At 37.2% G+C, this 20,680-nt stretch overlaps 3 protein-coding genes across 9 annotated transcripts; 2 read left to right on the forward strand and 1 right to left on the reverse strand.

Annotated features, from left to right (window-relative positions):
* The first annotated feature begins 741 nt into the window (after window positions 1-741).
* Window positions 742-2,930, forward strand: LOC117212643 (peroxisomal biogenesis factor 19). Of its 2 annotated transcripts, none has more exons than XM_033457599.1 (5): window positions 742-1,073; window positions 1,414-1,596; window positions 1,651-1,814; window positions 1,903-2,133; window positions 2,260-2,930. In XM_033457599.1, exons 1-5 carry the CDS (start codon window positions 1,013-1,015, stop codon window positions 2,485-2,487), a joined length of 867 nt encoding a protein of 288 aa, XP_033313490.1. In that variant the 5' UTR covers window positions 742-1,012; the 3' UTR covers window positions 2,488-2,930. The 2 variants fall into 2 exon arrangements, with proteins under 2 accessions (XP_033313490.1, XP_033313491.1); XM_033457600.1 differs by having other exon boundaries at window positions 1,657-1,814.
* A 179-nt stretch (window positions 2,931-3,109) lies between these two features.
* Window positions 3,110-5,349, reverse strand: LOC117212640 (probable phosphoglycerate kinase). The gene is made up of 5 exons (XM_033457597.1): window positions 5,079-5,349; window positions 4,585-4,933; window positions 4,131-4,469; window positions 3,845-4,064; window positions 3,110-3,737 (listed from the first exon to the last, which is right to left on the reverse strand). Exons 1-5 carry the CDS (start codon window positions 5,138-5,140, stop codon window positions 3,460-3,462), a joined length of 1,248 nt encoding a protein of 415 aa, XP_033313488.1. The 5' UTR covers window positions 5,141-5,349; the 3' UTR covers window positions 3,110-3,459.
* A 2,159-nt stretch (window positions 5,350-7,508) lies between these two features.
* Window positions 7,509-20,223, forward strand: LOC117212635 (tau-tubulin kinase homolog Asator). Of its 6 annotated transcripts, none has more exons than XM_033457577.1 (15): window positions 7,509-7,860; window positions 11,901-12,033; window positions 12,153-12,300; window positions 12,436-12,650; window positions 13,078-13,347; window positions 13,553-13,639; window positions 13,796-14,077; window positions 14,163-14,331; window positions 14,442-14,752; window positions 14,855-15,151; window positions 15,318-15,602; window positions 15,722-15,989; window positions 16,188-16,571; window positions 19,058-19,460; window positions 19,625-20,223. In XM_033457577.1, the coding sequence occupies exons 1-15, from the start codon at window positions 7,853-7,855 to the stop codon at window positions 19,677-19,679; spliced, it is 3,315 nt and encodes a 1,104-aa protein (XP_033313468.1). In that variant the 5' UTR covers window positions 7,509-7,852; the 3' UTR covers window positions 19,680-20,223. The 6 variants fall into 6 exon arrangements, with proteins under 6 accessions (XP_033313468.1, XP_033313473.1, XP_033313469.1 ...); XM_033457582.1 differs by lacking the exon at window positions 7,509-7,860 and adding an exon at window positions 10,628-10,893; XM_033457578.1 differs by lacking the exon at window positions 7,509-7,860 and adding an exon at window positions 10,905-11,098.
* Window positions 20,224-20,680: the final 457 nt, after the last annotated feature.

Consider the following 20,680-nt stretch of genomic DNA (forward strand, 5'->3'; position numbering starts at 1 on the left):
TTTTTATAACTCGGCAGCAACGCCGCTGGTGGCGGATAGGAAACACACAGGTCGTCGTATAATCGTGACATTCTCCGCTACAGAACCTGTTTCAGAACCTGTACATGAGACAATGGTATATATGCATACGTATACACTAGTATATATGTATGCTAACTTGGTAACTTGATTTGCGTTCGGAAACTCTCAGAATAATGATCTGTTAGAGCAACCAATGATAGAAGGACATTCCGTTCATCCCATGGTGGGTGATGGAGTAGACCGCGCACGCATGTATGAATGAATAATGGATCTGAGCGTCTTGAGGGGCATCTTTAGAATATTTATTACGGGCCGCATAAATTAACAATGTCTTATCCTCGACCCATGTCTTTCACTTCCTTAGAAATGTTGTTGTCTTTTCGTCTTGCGCCATTTCCTTCTCGCCTTCCTCCTCATCGCCGTACACGTAAACACTTGTTTCCACGAAACACAACGCTCCCACTCCATTTACTTAGGAAAATGAGGCCCATTGAATCATCGGACCAGAAACACCAGGACAGGTGACCCTGCATCAGAAAAGAAAGGATAGGTGTCGAAGATTGAAAGCGAAGGAAGGGAGGTTTTTAATCTATTCCAGTTTTTGATTCTTGAACGTGAATTTCTTTCTGTTCCAGTCGAAAAATACAAATTAGAATAAACGATCGTTTAGAAACATCAAAGTCTTTTTGAATTCCCGCGCATTCCTGCGAGCAGACACTAACCCATGTACTTTTTTCTTGAATGAACCCAAGAAACAACGTAACAGGATCAAAAGAATATGTCGTTGTTTTAAAATTACAATCGATTCTCCATTAATATTAACTGGTATTAGAAATCAGAGAATTCATTTATTCATGTTTTGTCCACATACATACGTATGTTGATATATGTAAACGATGATAAAGCTATAACGTTTTGTTGCATATATTTTAAGTTTCATATTTTCGCATAGTGATTTAAGGTTTAACGATAAAATTACAAAACGATAGCTATGGCTGACGAAAACTCAACAAACCAAACGGAAGATCAAGAATTAAACGATTTGTTAGACAGTGAGTAATAATAACATTCTGGTGAATTTATAATAAACATAATTAAAAAATCCTAACCTCAAACTATATAAATATCTACCTTTATCTCTCTCTTTCTATTTAATACGTTTATTGCATACTTTTCTTACAACTTTATTTGGAAAAGTATAATTTAGTTAAAGTAAAGGAAGAAAGGGGAACAGGAAAAGAATATTTATATTGTTTTATAATGATAAATAATAATATGCCGATTCTTTTATTACGTAATTAAAGGAAAAAGACCAACTAGAATACCTAGCAATATTTGTTTGTTTTACACTAAACTTTGATAGAATTGACAGTTGTATAATCATTTACTCAGGTGCTTTGAAGGACTTCAACAAAGAACAAATATCAGATAAAGAGGATATGTGTAAAACAGATACTTTAGAATCCACAACAGATAAGAACACAACTGATATATCGGAAGATGCTTGGACTACAGATTTTGTTAAACAAGCTGCAGAACAATTTGTAGAAAGCCTACGAAATTTCATTCAAAATGGTAATTGTTTATGAAAAACACAAAAAAGATATTATTAACAAATTTTCCCATTAGAAACAGATAGCGAATTAGGAGTTTCTCCTCAAAGGATGGCACAGACAGTTGCTAGTGCGATAAACAACGAAGAAACCTTTGATAAAGATAATGTGAGTAGAGACTTTCAAACTGCCATTGCACAAGCATTAAACGACTTGTCTACAACGTCCGAAAACTTACAGGTAATTGTTTCAGAAATCATGAGGGTCTTTCTTTTATTTAATTCTTTGTATCCTGAAATATGTTTTTTCTTCCGTGAAAACATTGTAGAGCGATGCTGATTTATCTGAAATGTTTGGACTAGCATCCTTGGAAGATGGGCCAGGTGCCATTCCACCATTCATGCAAGGAATGCTACAGCATTTATTGTCAAAAGAAATTTTGTATCCGTCACTAAAAGAATTAGTAGATAAGTATCCTGAATGGTTAGAAGAGAAGAAGACAGTGATATCGTCGAGTGACCTTCAGAGGTTTAGAAAACAGCTTGAATTAATGCAGCAGGTGATTATCCAATAGGAATAATTATAGACAAAAGCCATTTTCACATGAACAACAATTATTTCCGCATAGGATAACAAGTTATTTCAATCCTAATATAAAGTATATAAAAGCGTCCTTTTATTTTAGGTATGTATGGAACTCGATAAAGAGAAAGATGATGATACGGAAGAAGTGAAAAAGAAACGTTTCGAAACGATAATATCATTTATGCAAGAAGTACAAGCTTGTGGTCAATTACCTGAAGAATTAATAGGAGAACAGACAACGCCCTTTCAAACTGATACTGAGGGCGATCCTGTGATTCCAGCGTTACTACGCAGCATGGAAACACCGCAGAATTGTTGCTTAATGTAAATCCATCCTAATAATTATTCTTCGACCTCTGCGTTTATAATAATACAAGAGGTTGTTGTTTAAAATAAAATATCGAGGTAAATAATGAATTGGGATGTTCAATCCATGGATCTTTTAGATGTATTGTAATATACATATATAGCATATAATATACATGTATTACAATATACATATCTGCTATAAGGGATATATGGAAGACTATTTAACATAATTTATTATTCTCGATAATTATATTTATCAGTACATCATGTTTGTAAATAGTAATGTTCCTTGTATGCGAGTATATACGTGCGTACGTATGTACGTATATGTATTGCTGCAAACATTAGATATTTTTTGTATACGCTTGAAAATAATAGAACACTATTACATTTGTAAAGAGCGAAACTTGATTATTTTCAGTGGAACTTCAACAATAGACAAAATCCATGATAATTGCATAACCTTTGTTTTATTAATTTATTTATCCATATTTGTCCATTTTTGCATTTCCATCTTTACATGCAATACATACATTTTTTGTACGATTATTATGCTATTATTTTCTCTCGCAAGCAAGTTATATGATATCAGAGATTGCGGCATTCTTATTGAACATCGTATGTCGTTTTTGATAGAAAAATCGTCACACAAGGAAATAATAGCATGCAGAATTTAACAATTTCAACAATGATATTGGAACGTTACATCTAGTATATATGTAATTGTTTTTATACGATTATAAATACATTTTATGCTTTTTATATTCGCGAATGCAGATGTATCTCACATGTGAAAGCAAAAGGAATTTTCCAAACATAAATTATACCGATACGGTATAGATTACTAAGGTAATTTATACACAGCGATAAATATCCTATTTTATTTTATTTCATTATACTACGATGCTAGTTTGGTAATTAAAGAAAATTAACATCTTTTAAATAAAGATGCTAACCAAAATCTAAAGGTGTAAATGACATCGAGCAGAGATTATAACGGAGAGAGGGCCGCAACTCCCGGTAAAATCTTTCCTTCAAGAAGTTCTAAACTTGCGCCACCACCGGTGCTCACATGGCTTACTTTATCTTCTGTTTTCCATTTAGCAGCGCAAGTGGCTGTATCACCACCACCGATTATGGTAATAGTACCTCGTGACGTTGTCTCTACAACATTGTCCATTAAGCTCTTTGTACCTTTACTAAAATTTTCAAATTCAAAGACACCTGCCGGGCCATTCCATACGATTGTTTTTGCTCTCTTAATAGGTTCTGTGCATTAAATTGGATATAGTTATAAACAAATATTTTTACGATATTAATTTATCTGAAAATCTCAGATACATGTCGATGACTGAGAATAAATGAATAGTATTTACCACTAAATAAGGTGCTTGATCTTGGTCCGTTGTCAAGTCCCATCCAACCATCGGGTATACCATTTTCTACATCCGCAGCACCAACAGCTGCATTTTCTGCGAATTTGTCTGCGATAACGAAATCAACGGGCAGATGTATTTGAACTTTATTTCTCTCAGCTTTAGATAATAATTCATTAACGATTTTCGCACCCTCTTCGTCAAATAATGAATTACCAATCTGGAACACGAACATTATACTTTTAATTTAGATATTTCAAACACCAGTTTACCATGCTGTATTTACCTTCATGTTTTTCGATATCTTTAGAAAGGTGTAAGCCATTCCACCAGCTATGATCATCTCATTAACTTTATCCAGCAAATTATTAATCAACTGTATTTTATCTGCAACTTTGGCACCACCTAGTATAGCCAGGAATGGCCTTTCAGGATTATCCAGCGCTTTAGCAAAATATTCCAATTCTTTTTTCAGAAGAAAACCACTTGCTCTTGTTTCATATCCTTCACCAAGCATAGAGCTGTGAGCTCGATGGGCTGTACCAAAGGCATCGTTAATATAAATGTCTCCTAATTTTCTCAATGATTTCCTAAATTCCTCTACTTTTTCCTTCTCTGCTTTTACCTAAAAAGAGAGAGGAAGAAAAAAGAAAGGAAAATAAAAAACAGTAACAGTTTATTGGTTTTACCTAGTCAAATCTATTATATAGCATGTAAACAATAGCATGTAATTTGCTTACTTTGGTTCCATCTGCTCCTATTCCTTTACCTTCTTCTTCTATGTGAAATCTTAAGTTTTCAAGTAAGATAATAGTTCCAGGCACTGGATTGGCACATGCGGTTTCAATCTCAGATCCGACACAGTCGTTCAAGAATAGAATCTCCTTTCCAAGTAAGGACTTTAGTTCTTCCGCAACAGGTTTAAGAGAGTATTTCATATCTCGTTTACCATCTGGACGTCCCAAGTGTGACATTAAAACAACAGATTTTGCTTTCTTTTCAAGAGCATATTTGATTGTATCCAAAGCAGCAACGATTCTCTGGTTATTGGTGATTTTACCATCCTTCAAAGGTACATTGAAATCTACCCTATAGCAGCAATGAAGTTAATGTTCACGAGTACCATAAGGTTAAATTTATTATTTAAATTATTTAACCTAAAACTTTGATATGTTACTTGGTATAGTTATGCATTTTACGTAATAATCATTTTCTAGGTAAAAAAGAGTTATACCGTATGAGAACGCGTTTATCCGTAAGATCCACTTTATCGATGCTGAGCTTGTTTAGCGCCATGCCTCTGAATTTTGAATATGTTTGAATATGTGAACTTGATACAGTATTACGTATAACAGGAAACGTGTTATTATCGCTTCTGGATTTTAATCCACTTCGTTTAGCGTTGCAGCTACTGGCAAAACTCCCGATTGCTTTCAAGTATCTCCTATCGTCGTGACGCTTTGGCTCAACAAAGTCAAAGAAAGGTCGACGAATACAGCGACCTCTGAAAATCTTTTGAACTGTTCGCATTAGAACAACCAGAGAAACCGAGACAATAAGCAGGATGTCAAAACGCTGTTGAACTTTGATCCGTTACTTATCTTTGTGTTTGTAACATACTTACATGTCGCATAAATATTTTCAATGAAGTTATACGAATTATTTTGAATGGAAATTAATGGACAAATTAACAAAAACAGACGACAAGAAACAAAATACGAAAAACCGTATTAATACATACATATATACATATATAACAATTACATATATAATATGTATTAAACGTATAATTGAACGAATATGAATTAGATTAATATGCCATCGGTAAGTTCGTACCACTCGATAATCTTTGCAACAATTGTTGTAAAATGTGAGAAAGATAACAGCGACTCAATTTTAACCGATAAATATCATACTACATACGTGGAAGGTAGATTAACATTCGCATATTATTTACGTACATGTATGTGTATATGTATGTATACATGTACATTATATGTATCTGACAATAGGCGAGATGTGTGAATTATTACTTACGAAAAGTGTCAAGGAGTATGGAAAATATGAAATTTAATCAACTATGTACTAACACAAAGATATAGAAATTATTTACAGTGATCACACGAATGCATTATTAAAGTATATAAGTGAAACAATGAAAATGGTTAATCGACTCGACAATTGGATATATTATCGTTGATACGAGCATGGACAGAACTACTTATGTTCCATAAGCGGTGTTTAATCAACGTCTGGTATTCCGGTATTTCGTTCAACCGTTGCTATTCTCGATTCTGGCATAGTAGCATAGTCACGCCCAGTTCATTTGTTCGATATAAAAGATATAACATAGAATAATTGAATTACGTAGAGAAATTGAAAATTAGCATTCCGTCATTCACACACGTGTTTGTATGCGCGCGTGTAGCAATATGTTGTGCGGTATATATATACACTGGATTAATATCTTCTTCTTTTTTGTAGTTCTTTCGTCCGTCCCGGTTATGGGATTTCGATTTCGGTAATTGATCGTATTTCGATGAAAACAGAATTAAAGGTTGTTCTATACACGATATAAAGACGATGAAGTGAATCGGTTATCGTTGGCGACTATCTAGAAAAATTGGTTTTGATATTCGTTGAATATAAGAATCGTGTGAATCTCGTGTGAGCATGTTCTAACCGATGCTGTACCGAAATAACACAACGTTGCTAAATGCGAAGACGAAATACGCGAAATATAGCCGTGTATATTTTCTCACAAAGAATCTCGGCTAAAATCATTTAATTTGGCACAACGTCTGAAAAAAAGTAGGAATACCGTCATGTATTATCATGTATTATGTATTACATTTACGCAAACATTTGTGTAATCGTTATACATTTCGCAGTAACGTAATCCCATAGTAAGATATGTAGTACGAACAGTGTCGATCGACATGTCGCGAACCGATAATATGTATGTATATATATATACTTTATGCTTGTAATTGGCGGAATTATCGGATTTCTATTGAAATCAGTTAAATCTTTACCGATCTTCTTTTCTCTTGATCAAAAAACGAAATTTGCATTTCTCATCATCGTCGACCATTAAATATCAAATACATACATATTTGACATGAGATCACTAATAAGTGGACATATCATAAACTGATTAATCAACTAATCGATTAGATATTGTATATGTAATTATATAATTATGTATTATGGAATATAGAATAACAGTGAAAGATTATGGAAGATTATGGAAGATTATGTAATTGCTAATTATGCGTGAACAATAGAACAATAGACTAGAATAGATACACGTTTGCAAGAAAGAAGAGAGAAAAACAGTTTGATAGATGTGTACCGAAAGCGTGTAGCTGGTATCAGATATACTTACGTACATATACATATGTAACAGTAGCGTCCGCAATCGGTTCGGTTCAAGGTGTGCGGCTTCGTAGGCCATTACTGAGGGGGAAACGGGTTGGATGGCAGGGACGATCGAGGAGGGAAGGAGGCGGCGATGGAAGAAACGGAACATCACGCTGATCGTGCCTCGTGTCAGTGTGTGTCCAATGTCCAATGCCAGTGGAACGCGACGATTCGCTTTCTGGCTCTAACTCGCTCGTCGTCAGAGAACTTGGGCCACCGGTTCGTAAACGAACTCACGGTGTTATCTAGATCGCGGCGACGAATTGTATTCGTTCGCTGATTCGTGCCCTAGATGAGGAGGATCGTGAAACCATTCACTAGAAATCGCGCTACGTTTATATCGATTCCATCCGAGTAACCGATCGAATTGTTCGTTCGTTTCTAGTGCCGAATCTCGCATCGATCGACGCATCGATCTACTATTACTATCGCCCTTGCTACTGTTATCGTTGTTACCACCGTCCGCTACACGCAAACGTCATCGTAATTATTCTACTTGACGTCGTCGTCGTCGTCGTCTTCGTCTTTGTGTAACCAACTTTCCACTTGGCACAATCTTTATGTGCTTTGTCTTTACTTGAAACTATGAAGTGGTATGTGATTATCTCTTTTGAGATATACCCTCAAATTTCGACTTCCTACTCAACTTTTTTTCCTTTCTATCCCTTTCCAGGAAAGAAACTTGTGTTCCTTTTCTATATGTTTCTATATCTTCTTTGCGTTCTCTAACCCGCCACTTGTTTTTACCTTTCTATATAAATACGTAAGTTTTACCGAAACGCCTGACAAATTGCGTATTTTGAACTTTAAAAAATTACGTACACGAACGTGTTCGATTGTATCCATATAATATATACGTAATACATAATATATGTATAACTTTCAAGTTTTTATAATTTAAACATGTCTATGGGAAAAAGAAGCAGAGATGAATGATCGCAACAAAGATGCTTAACATTGACACTGGCTAAAATTTACAAGCAGCAAAGCTACTTAGAAAAATACCTTGGCGCGGAGAAAGATGCTACTTTACGTTTCATGACACGCACACACGCACACACGCGCGCGCGCGCACACGCACACACACAAAGTGGGGTCGTTTAAAAATAGACGTTTAAACTTAAATTATGCCCTCTGGCGAATGGAGTTAGTAATTTAAGCATTTCGAAATTTCATTACTCGATTTTTATTAAACATGTGCGAAAAGACGGTCGAACGCTGATCAAAAGAACAATTGCGCGTCCTCCTATTTAAAATCTTATTCGAAATCCAAAGAACCGTTGCGAACACTTTAATCGTCCAGTAAAATATTTGTTCCTTTATCAACATAGGTCGCGAAATTCTAAAATGAAAGTGATTGTATCGTACGTTTGCATTCATAAAACAGCTTAAAATCATTTAAATTTATAGAAACGCCTATTCACAATCGGCAATCGATAGTTCATCTTATTAACTCTAAATTAATTTTTCTATAAAAAAAAAAAAAAAAAACGTTCAACTTTTTTATTTACGATTATTATCTTCTGCATACATATACATGTGTGTTGTTTCTTTTTTAAACGATAAATAGAATCGACCCGAATAAAAGAACAATTCTTACCTTGAGCATGACATTCGTTCACGAACATGTGAGAAATGCACGGCTTCTGCGTGACTAACAATAAATTCGCACGCACGCACGCGATTCGGCCATGCCGTTGTTAGGTATGGTATCTGGACCAACTCTCAACTATATATCATGTCATTTACTTACATCGATCAATGTCACTAGCTGACTTAATTTGTGTCTAAACTTTCATAGATATAAAGATATCTCTTTTTCCCATCTCATCCTCAAACACATACAAATTTACAACTGCAAAGCTAAGAGAACCAGAATCTGTTTGAAATTAAAATCCTAGCCCCAATGGCTAAACATTGCCTTCGTTTACGTATTTCCGGAGAGGAAGTAACAACTTTTGAATTAGTTGTTTCGAAAAGAGGTGTTAACAAGTTCGAAGCGATTACTTACATATGTAGACCTTAAAACCGTTCACATTGGGATATACACACGCATAAGTAAGTAAATACATATATATAGGTATGGTTAGCGGAAGAAATACTTATCTGGAAACTTGAAAAATACTTGGATACCTTTTGAAAAGCTCGAAAATACTCGAAGATCGGCACAAATGTAAAATGTACACTTACAGTTATGTAACAAGTTTGTAATGCCTTCCGGTTTTTAAAAAAGTATACTCAATCTGTAATATCCTTTGCTCGCATCGCTTAAAATTATATTTTCATAGGTCCAAATCTCTTATACATAAAGTGCTTTCGTTTCATTAGAATCATTTACAAAAAATATATACGATTTATGCTACAAAAATAGTAAAATAATAACGGTAATCGCAAAAGAATCGTAAGTACCACGAGCACGAGTATAAATACGATACAGCGATCGATATGTCTTCTATGTAAGTAGATATAGGTACTTGAATCGATTTTGCATCGTGTTACAAGACATGAGAATTCTTCGGATTCATTGATTCCTGTTTAGATAAAAAGGAGAAGCCTTTATCATCTACTACTGTGTACACATCTAAACGTGTTATCCTCCGTCTTATTCTTAATGACAATGAAAGAAATTAGTCAAACAGGTGAATACGTCACGACACTATTCAAGGTAGTATCAAAAAAATTTGACGATCAGTAAAGTTCAGTAAAAATCATTTACAATTGGTAATGCGCATATCCTATCTTATTATGTCGAACGTAATAAAATATATAGCTATGTAATACGTGTACATACACAGCTATTACTCGAAATTACTAAAAAAGGTGTACTTACAGATTTGAGTCGTTTCCTTCTCATTAGTTTCTTCTAAGCATGAATACTCTTTATAATATTTTTTACTTTTGCGCATAGTCATGGTGTAGCCATTATTGAAGCTATTAATAAAACTGGAGACAGATAAAATATAATAACAATTATCTATGATACATACGTAAAGGAGCGTAACATGCAAAACAATGGATGGATACGTGAAAATGTTAACGGTAATAACTTTTTGCGGTGGGCGCTGTTTTGTAACACAGTAATAAAAATAGAATGGAATGAAAGAGGAAACGCTGTGAAATACGCGGTGAATTTTTATGAAAGGAAAGAAGAAAGAAGGAAAGAAAGAAAGAAGAGAGAAAAATGCGTACGGCACGGAGGGCCTAGAACGTTTAATTCCGAAATACTAATGATTGAATCGCGAAATGTTTGAAATCATAGAGGGAAAAGATAGGACGGTGAAGATCGATCGAGCATTCAGGTCGCTATCTTGCGGCGTTTATAAGCATTACGAATGCCGTGGTACGAAATCGAAAAATGGCCGTTCCATCGGTGTTTGACGGGCATATCTACTAGAGCATTGATGAAACATATTTGATATGTTTGATCGGTGGTGAAAATAGTGATCGTAAGAGTAGAAAGAACAGTGTAATAGAAATTCGGATAAAATAAGATTAGGAAGGATCGAAGGACCGCGTTCAAGTGAGAGAAACAGTTAGGAAGGATTGGTGGGGTAGGGTGGGGTGTGGTAGGGTGAGAGTGTGGGAGGGTGAGCGAAGGAAAGAAAAGGAAGGAGGAATACGAAAGGGTGAGGTGAAGACAGAAACTAATAGGAAGGGGAGGAAGTAGTGGTAGAAAGAATCGGGGAAAAGGGGGAAAACGAGGGAAAGAAAAGAGATGGAAACGGGAATCGTGCGGGATCGTGAAATAACATAAAGCACTGGCTGAGAAGAATTCGGATTGTGTAGAAACGTCATCAACGATTACCAAACGACATTGTTAGTGGAAATGAAGTACTAATCATATTTGGATTGGTTGGTGGATCGTGCGCGTTGAATTTAGGAAAGGCTAAATGATAATGCTATAGTACAATGAAAAGTTCTACGCGGCTAGAGTTTTTTTTTTAGGACGAAGGAAGCAAAGCTATATATCTTTTCCTTAGCTGCGCTTCCCCTCTTGGTTTATAATCACTAAGCTCGGCCTTGTTCGGCTCTGTTCGTAATAATAGTTAATCCAAGCTAGAACAGATTAGAAGCTCGAACAAAAATTTTTTTGGCGAAAATTCGCGTTGTTGCGGGTACGAACAGAGAAATTTTGCAAGCGATTCGGGGCAAGGATAGCAGAAGGAACCAAACGTGACACCAGGTGACGGGTCGAACGATTGAACGTGGTTGAACGATTGGTAGAGTAGACGATCGCCCCCTTCATGCCCGATGCACCCTTTGCTCGCGCGTAATCATGGCTGCCTAACACAGGGCGCTCAGTATCGACCAATTTCCTACTGTAATCGTACTATAATATGCTTTAGGTTAAAAACCTAACCTGTCACGACCGTACAGGGTGTGTCGTTTGTCTCACGTTGACAGCTGTAAAGTTCGCTGCGTCGGGTCGAGCTGTTTCGCATTCCACTTACTGCATTACGTCGCGATTCATTTTGATTCTTCTTCCATCTTTCTACCTATTCTTGCTTGCTCGCATCGTTGCTTGTCGCGTATCGGCCAGAGGCTAATACAAGACCGAAGACCTACACCAGCATGCGAATATTCTTTTTAATTTCTAACGAATCTCGTAATAGGGTTCGCTTGCGCATTCTAGGCATCCCGATCACTCTACTACATTGCAGCCAAGGAATGTAGGCGACGAAAGTACGGATCAGAATAATAATATAACTATGATGAGCGAGGATTTGCTGCAACCTGGCCATGTGGTCAAAGAACGCTGGAAAGTCGTGAGTCAATCTATATCTTCTTTTCTAAGTCTCCTTCTTTTTCTTTTGCTTCTCCAAACTACCAATTCCAAAAGTATCTTGTCTATTTTAGTTTACCCAGTAATTTCTTCTCTATGCAGGTCAGGAGAATAGGAGGGGGTGGGTTTGGTGAAATTTATGAAGGGCTAGACTTGATGACCAGAGAGCAAGTTGCATTGAAAGTTGAATCAGCACGTCAATCAAAGCAAGTTCTTAAGATGGAAGTAGCAGTATTGAAAAAACTTCAGGGTATGTTGTAATCTTATAATTATATAGAACTAAATTAGCGTAAAGGCATGATTTATATACCATATATACATATAATACCCAAGGTAAATATCGCTTTTATCTTTGTTAATGAATGCTTGTCATTCCCTATTGCAGGCCGAGAACATGTGTGTAGGTTTATAGGTTGTGGCCGTAATGATCGATTCAATTATGTTGTAATGCAGTTGCAAGGAAAAAATTTAGCCGAGTTACGACGTGCTCAGCCTCGTGGTGCTTTCTCATTATCTACTACTCTCCGTTTAGGACTTCAAATTCTCAAAGCAATTGAAAACATACATCAAGTAGGCTTCCTTCATAGAGACATCAAACCTGTAAGTTTATCTTAATTTGTACAACATTCTCAGAATAGTGTCTAATTTCAAGAAAGTTCTTGCTATTTCTTCCTCGTTGTCCCTATTATCTTTTGAAACCAATTTCCAATTTGTATCGATGTAATGATTTCCATGTTCTTTTTCCATTAGTGTACAATATACACCTATGATCGACCAATGTGTGGGCATCGCATACGCATATTTTCTTCCAATTTCAGTCAGTCACTTTTACCATTCGCACTTTTACCATGCACTTATTTATATCATATCAAAATTTATTATTATTATAAAATTTATGTTCAATCGAGATAAGATACATGTTCATTAATTAAAAGATGATATTGATACTTCACGAAAATGGTATTCGTTATTAATCGCTATGGCAAAAGTTGCAACTCGTTCTGTATAATTAATGTTATCTTTGCAGTCAAACTTTTCAATAGGACGACTTCCGCATACATCGAAGTTAGTTTATATGTTAGACTTTGGTTTGGCTCGTCAATTCACGACGGGTACTGGTGAAGTTAGACCACCTCGTAGCGCGGCAGGATTTAGGGGAACCGTCCGGTACGCATCGGTGAATGCGCACAAAAACAAAGAAATGGGCAGACACGACGATTTGTGGTCATTATTTTATATGTTGGTAGAGTTTGTTAATGGACAACTTCCATGGCGAAAAATAAAGGATAAAGAACAGGTATACCAATGTTACAAGTATTCTTGGCTTAATTGACCGATACGCGTCTTCTTCACCATAAAAAAATGATCTCGCCCAAGCTTTAATGTATCGTTTTTCCTTTTCTCTCTCTCTCTCTCTCTCCGTCTCTAACTTTTTCCCTCCCTCCCTCCTTCCTTCCCTTTCTCCCTTCCGCGCCTCATCCATCTTTCGTTTCTTCGTCTAGGTGGGTCTCATGAAAGAAAAGTACGATCATCGCTTACTTTTAAAACATCTTCCAGCGGATTTCCGTGTTTTTTTGGAATATATTCAGGTATGCGATCTTAATATTCTTTTACATGTTTCAAAAAGCCAGCTATTTTTATTCAATATGGTTATGTGATATATAACACTTAATAGATAATGATAATATTATATCGTCTTCTAATTAATGCATGTGATCGAGCAATGAATGGAATATCCTTTTTAGAGTTTGGGATACGCAGATAAACCAGATTATGCGATGCTGGCAGGTCTATTCGAACGTTGCTTGAAACGTAGAGGAGTGAAAGCTACTGATCCCTATGATTGGGAGAGGCCATTTATATCGAACGAAAGTTTACCGACTACCAGGTCTCTACCTAGTAACTACCAGGTCGCCATGCCTCCAGTACTGACCACAGCTACTACGATCAATCAAGCACCAACCACGCCGAACGTCGATACGAATAATCAAGAAAACGTCGAACCCGATAACAGAAAGGAATTAGACGTAAAGAGATTAAATAGAAACGTTTACTATATATCACTAGCTGCGTATAAATTACGGCGGATATATTTCAGCATATATTTTACAGGCACAAATGGATTATGAAAGTATATGTAGAAGAAATAAACAACGTGGAGTAGAAGGATCTTCGGTGCCGTTTACATCAGCTATCAGCAATCACGGCCGAGATAAAAATTGTAACGCCACAATACCTACAATGGATAACACTCATCAACAAGCTGGGCAACAGGCTCAAGGTTATTATCTTCAAAATAAGATTTCATTTATTAGAAAATATCTTAAGCAAGTGCTTAGCTTGATACAGTCATGTTTGTTCGCGTGTACCTTTACCATTTCATTTCTACAGACTCGCCTAAAAAGAGGCGTGCAGTTTCGATGGCAGCAGAACCACAAACAGGCGTGGTAGACAACGAAGGAGACGCTTTAATGGCATCCGCTCGTTCTGCTTCAGAAGTTCCTCGCAATAAAATTGGAGCTAATGCTGCAGCGCCATTAAGGAAATCCGCAAGTGGCGCAACATTTGCTCGATTACGAGTAACATCTGCGCCCGAGGCAACGCCTGGCGAACCTCCCAGTCCTCGTGTACAAACTGAAGTCGATGCCTCTTATTGTTCCTACGACGTTACCAATCCAAAATACGTTGGCAATCAGAGCCCCGTGTGTATAAAATCGTAAAAGCTATTTACTAAACTCAAACAATATAAAAGATTGTTTGTTTTTAATTCATGTCTATTCCTTTTTGGATGTATATCCTGACAGGTTACGGAACAAAGAGAACCATTGAAAAGAGAACCGCGAAGAAGAACAGATGGACGTCAACAAACAAGAGCTAGTCGCGCCGCAATAAGGGACTGTTCCATAACTCAGTTCGCGCAGATAGATGACGACAATGTATCGGCGTTGCAACAAGTGACTAAAGGTGGTGGTGGCCTGACCCTCGCTTCTCAGTGGAAATCACAATTTGACGATTCTGAAGAGACTGACAACGAATGGAAAGGAGAGAATTTACAGAGTCCCGAGCATAAAGGGACCAACATGCCAATTATGGTTCCGCAGGTAACTGTTTAAAATGATCATGTTATCATAAATTACGTTACAGAATCCAATTTCGATAGTCAAGTTTTTGATTAAGTTTTACATACAAATAAAAAGTTCCCGCGGTCTGTTTTGACACGCATTATTGCGCATAATTAATTTGATCTTATCAAATTTTAATTTATAGTCGACAGTTGGTAGTGATGCTGTGACCATCGCAACTTCAGTACCTGCATCTATCGATGCGAAAACGACAGTGATTCAATCAACCACGTCGATCGCACCGCAACATTCAATAATACCAACTGCCCTCTCACGAATAAGTGAAGATTCTACGAAGCCTGCGGCTCCTCATAGGTGCTTAAATATTGCTGGCATTGAGAAATATCCGGATCTTCAAAGTGCGCTTCCTCGCGCTTGGAGCGTTCCTGCGTTGGCCCCGCATGTTCGCGCGTACCTCGAAGCACCGTTGGTCCGTAACCATTATATACGCCCTTCGATATATGTATGATATATATATATATATATATATATATATATATCATACATATTTGAAGTTTTATAGAGCTACGTATTGTTTTCCAATAACAGGTTCAACAAGCCGCATTCGATGATTTGTTGTACGAGGTTGATATCATGAGAAATATAGCTACACGTTACGACGAACCGAGACAAAGCCCTCCACCACGAAGGGCGAGCGTACCAGCAGTTGCTTTTTCACCACCAAACACAATACCCAGCACACCTGGAGGAGAAGAAGAGGAGGAAGCAGTGGCCGGAAGACTAGAAATTAGAGTAGTTGATGCAACAGGTGGTGCAACCGTTGTACAAACCACCGCGGATAGAGAGCCGTTGCAAAGTAAATATAGAAACGCTTTAATTTACTATATCTTTACCCGACCTCGAAAGTTTTCAAAGATTTTGTTACTATGTTGCCATCGCAGTGCTGTTGTTGTTGTTGCTGGCGGTGATATGTTCTTGTTGTGGCTATTATCGTATCATATCATATGTCGCTATTACCTTCGTGATTTTACATTCATTTAATGCAATTTTATAGGAAAAATGACAAACGGTACAGTAGACAGTTCGGCTATCCTAGATAATCCTAATCCGGAAAGGGAAGAACCATCGATATACGACGATGCTGTTGAAAATCGAGCGCCTATCGATGATACCGTGCACAAGGAGAGCAACACTATCACTGCCTCGACCACTATACCGAACGTAGTATCACTTCGTGAATATAAGGACGATAAAGAAAAGGAGGTCTCTAATAGGACTTATAATACTGTCAGCAAAATTCCAATTCCGCTTAAAAGTCCGAGATGTTCATTATCGGAATCAACACCAGAAACGAATACGCAAAATACCAAAAGCATCATGGGAAATGAAGTAGAAATATCGTCTACACCTTCGGCTACAGCCAGAGAAAAAGACGCTAGTTAGTAAGACTTTTTTTTTTTTTAGCTTACACTGTAATTTTATCTATCTATTTTAATTTTACCTATATTCCCGAACTCACGTGCGTTACATGTTTTAATACTGTACAGATTCGATTGCACAAGTTTTACGATTTCTGTTCTTCCTGTTCTTCACGAGTTTGGTCGTTTTTGTAATTGATGAAGTTTACAGGCTGAGAATTCCTTAAAAACGACAAAGCCATCGTTGATATATATATAATATATATTGCTTTCCTTACAGAATTACAATGTCCCACTTCTACACGAATATCACGCACAATACCCGATAGCCACTCCCTTATCGATTTCAATGTCCTTGAAGTATGTTGTCAAAGTCATCGTTCTGAACAACTTTATTTTATAAATATCACGACTGCCCAGTCTTAGATTTCGAGTTATACACGCAAGTATGTTTGGTATTACATATGTCGCGTAAAACTGGTTTTTAATATATCGTATAGACCTTTTTCAATATCTTCATAGCAATATATAAGCAATGGGAAGAAATAATAAAAATTTCAGTCACTGAATTCCAAATGAAAAAAGGAATAGGTAGGATTAGGCTATTGAGAAGTGGTGGCGAGCCGCGTGGAGCAGTATAAATGGGCGATTTAAATTCAATAACGTTAGAAAAAAGAGAAAATACTCGGTCTCCCAGGGATAAGTACTACATGTATTCTATCAGCAAATTTGTCAGGAACTTATTTGTTACAAGCGTACCCGGTCACCATGAAAGACATATATCGGCTGTATAACCGAGCAGTAACAATACCAATTATAGTGTAGCTACAGCAACACAATTATAATTGGGACACACGCGCGCATATGCACGCAATAATTATAATATCTAATATACAGTCCTGTATAAAATATAGAAAGAAAGTACATACAAATATAATACCAAACATAGTTTTTTGTATAACTCGAAAACTAAAACGAGAGCACCCATTATATTTACATATATACGAAGAAGTTGTTCAGAATGATGATCTTGACAATATGTTAAAAAAAAGAGGTATCGAAATCGGCGAGGAGTGTATATATATATATATATATATATATATGCTGAAGTTTTAATATATATATGTCGGAGATGAAAGGACATCGGAGCCTTCCCTTTGGAACTTTGGGAAAATCCCTTAACACCGTAATCTAGATTCTATCATAGGCGTAATTAAACAATTGTCGTCATTCGATTCGATTGTATTCGTTCGAGATTTGTGATAATGAGCTTGGGCTCGAGACGACAACCATTCGCCGAACGTAGCCACGGTCACGGGATGAACGCTTTGTCTGGCAGAGGTATGGAGTAATTCTATAGCTCTCCTTAAAAAGGAAATAGTTGTGACACTCGACAGTAAACATTGCAACGGTCACTGTCCCGTAGTTCGCCACATGCAGACCCTATTCTTCGAATAAGATGATTGCCAGATGTCGATGCGTTTCCACGGTACACGTGCAGCTTTCCCTCGAGGGCGGCTAGCATCTTTTTCTAACCACCAACATGGAAATTGACCAATTAACAGCAACGTCAGTTTCCCTCACTTTCTGAAGTCCTTAGACGCACCCCATCATAGTTTTCCTCTGCAGCATCATCGCGACGGAAAGTCATTCTCTCGTGAGGTCGTATTACGCTCGGTGGATATTTCATGTTTTAACAAAGAGTTAGTTTAGTTATACTTCCACCGTAGCCAAGCAAATCGAGTACGATTTGAGCTTTGAAAGAAAGTGCATCCTGTTATCCCGTTGACCGCGGATTCGTTATTGAGCCTAGGATCATTGTCATTAGCTTCCCGAGTATCTAAGTACCACGGTTACTTGTCAAGTTCTGTAATAATCGCATTTGCACTAGTCAATGTCGTCTCTATTGCATAACGACAATGTGTAATCTAAATGAAGATTCGTTTCACGGCCCCCTAACCCTAATTCTAATGTAAACTCGACATATATATTAAACACACACATATATTAAAACTTCAGCAAACAATCAATTCAGAAAGATTACAATGAGGAAGAGTACGTTATAAGGAAAAATATTTATAATCGTTTGTTTGGAAAATTATAGTTTAAATTGTTTAGTTCCACTTTCTTCGTTTGCCTTTCTTCTACCTGTAAAGGTGCCCAGCCACAGAGATGCCACAGAGATGCCACACAGTACTATTATCGTTTGAAAATTGTACATCTTTCCTTCGACTATTACTTATTCTTTTTTTTATTACGTCAGCAATGCGCTCATGTGTGTGCGTATATATGTATGTGCACACATCCGTTGTTCGATAAATTATATATTGAAGATTCTAAGAACATGTACTATTAAATCAAAAGGTTTTCAATTCTTAAGTAATTGGAAGAAGGGAAGGGAGGGGAAGGAAATGGAAAGTTGTATTTTTCGTATTTTATTTTAGCAATTTATAACGATTAGGATTGGTTATAGCTTCTTAGCGATACTAATAGTAATAAATTTTAGCTGTCAAGGGCAAACGCTTGACAGTGGAGGTATTGCGACGCTGCTTGGCATTGCCCGATGAACCATCGATCTTTTCACCTTTAACGTCGGCTAATTCGACAGAAGATGAAAATTTAACTGGATGTACTCCTGCGTTACGTCGCCGAAGGCAAAGCGAAAAATATGTGACCGATGCCAGCCAATTGAATCTTCGATTTCAAAGACCGCAACGCAGAATCAGGTCCCATTCTGAAGTATTATCCAAGTTTTCTCCTAGAGGAGTACCTTCGCATCTCTTAGGAGAGACGACTAAACGTACCGATGAGAGTAGCGACAATGACTCTGATAATAGTGGTCCACCGAATGCTCAACCTCCGCCACCTCCTACATCTCTGCCTCCTCATATTGCAGAAAATAATGCTAGGTATTTATATGACTGTGGTGTATATATATATATATGTGTGTGTGTGTGTATATATGTATATATATATGTGTATATATATATATATATATACATATATATATATATACATAACATAGTTTGGCTATACGTGTGAATTGTTGAATGTTAATTCATTTAAATTACAGATGTCGCAGATTTCGACCTATATCAGATGGGACAATAACCAGCAAAGAATGGTGAGATACAGTATCATCTGCAGAGGCGAATTCAAGTATTTGTTTGTATCAACGATCGGCAGAAACCTTGCGATCTGCTCGTTCGAATGTCTGGAATCTTTCTTTCCGTATGAGAGAAAGCAAGAAAGTAATATTAATTTCACGATGATTTGATTCAAAGTGTCGCATAAAAGTTGTTAATTTTTCCGTGAAGGGAAGACATAAGAAATCGTATCACGTGAGAAACCATTGCTTTCTTAGGTAAAGCAATTTTGATTAAAACGCTAAACGTTAAAACGAAATGAATATGACTCGAAGAAATGCTATGAAATGTTTCGAGTTCCCCGCGTCAAATGAGTTAGAAATTCTTTTAGATCAAGTTGCAGATGCAGTTGTGTATTTCATTCAGCTGTAAGACCCTGTTGCAAAAATCATATGAATTGGTGGTGCTTCAAAGAATGTACTTCCTAGTCTACAAAGGTATGTGACGACGGGATAAAGTTCATTAAATATTTATCAGGTACATACGTTAACAAAGACACAACTACAGTTCGAAACGAATTATTCCTTCAAAACAAAAAAAAAAAACAAAAAAACAAAAGAAAAAGAAAAAAGAAGAAGAAGAAGAAGAAAGAAGAAAAAGAAAGAAAAAGAAAAAAAGAAAGGCATATCTCCTTCTCCTTTTTCTCTAGTCGTCGTCGTCGTCGTCGACGTCGCCACCACCGCCACCACCACCGCCACCGCCACCGCCACCGTCACCGCCACCGCCACCGCCACCGCCACCGTCACCGCCACCGCCGCCACCACCGCCACCGCCATCGCCATCGCCACCGCCACCGCCACCGCCACCGCCACCGCCACCGCCACCGCCACCGCAACCGCCATCGCCATCGCCATCGCCATCGCCATCGCCATCGCCATCGTCATCGCCATCGCCATCGCCATCGCCATGGCCACCGTCACCGTTCCTGCCCGCTACCATTCACTGTTCTCTTATTCTTATCCTTTCCTTTCTTGTCCCCCCTC

This window comes from Bombus bifarius, unplaced genomic scaffold, assembly GCF_011952205.1.
Source record: "Bombus bifarius isolate JDL3187 unplaced genomic scaffold, Bbif_JDL3187 scf7180000008334, whole genome shotgun sequence".
Taxonomy (NCBI): domain Eukaryota; kingdom Metazoa; phylum Arthropoda; class Insecta; order Hymenoptera; family Apidae; genus Bombus; species Bombus bifarius.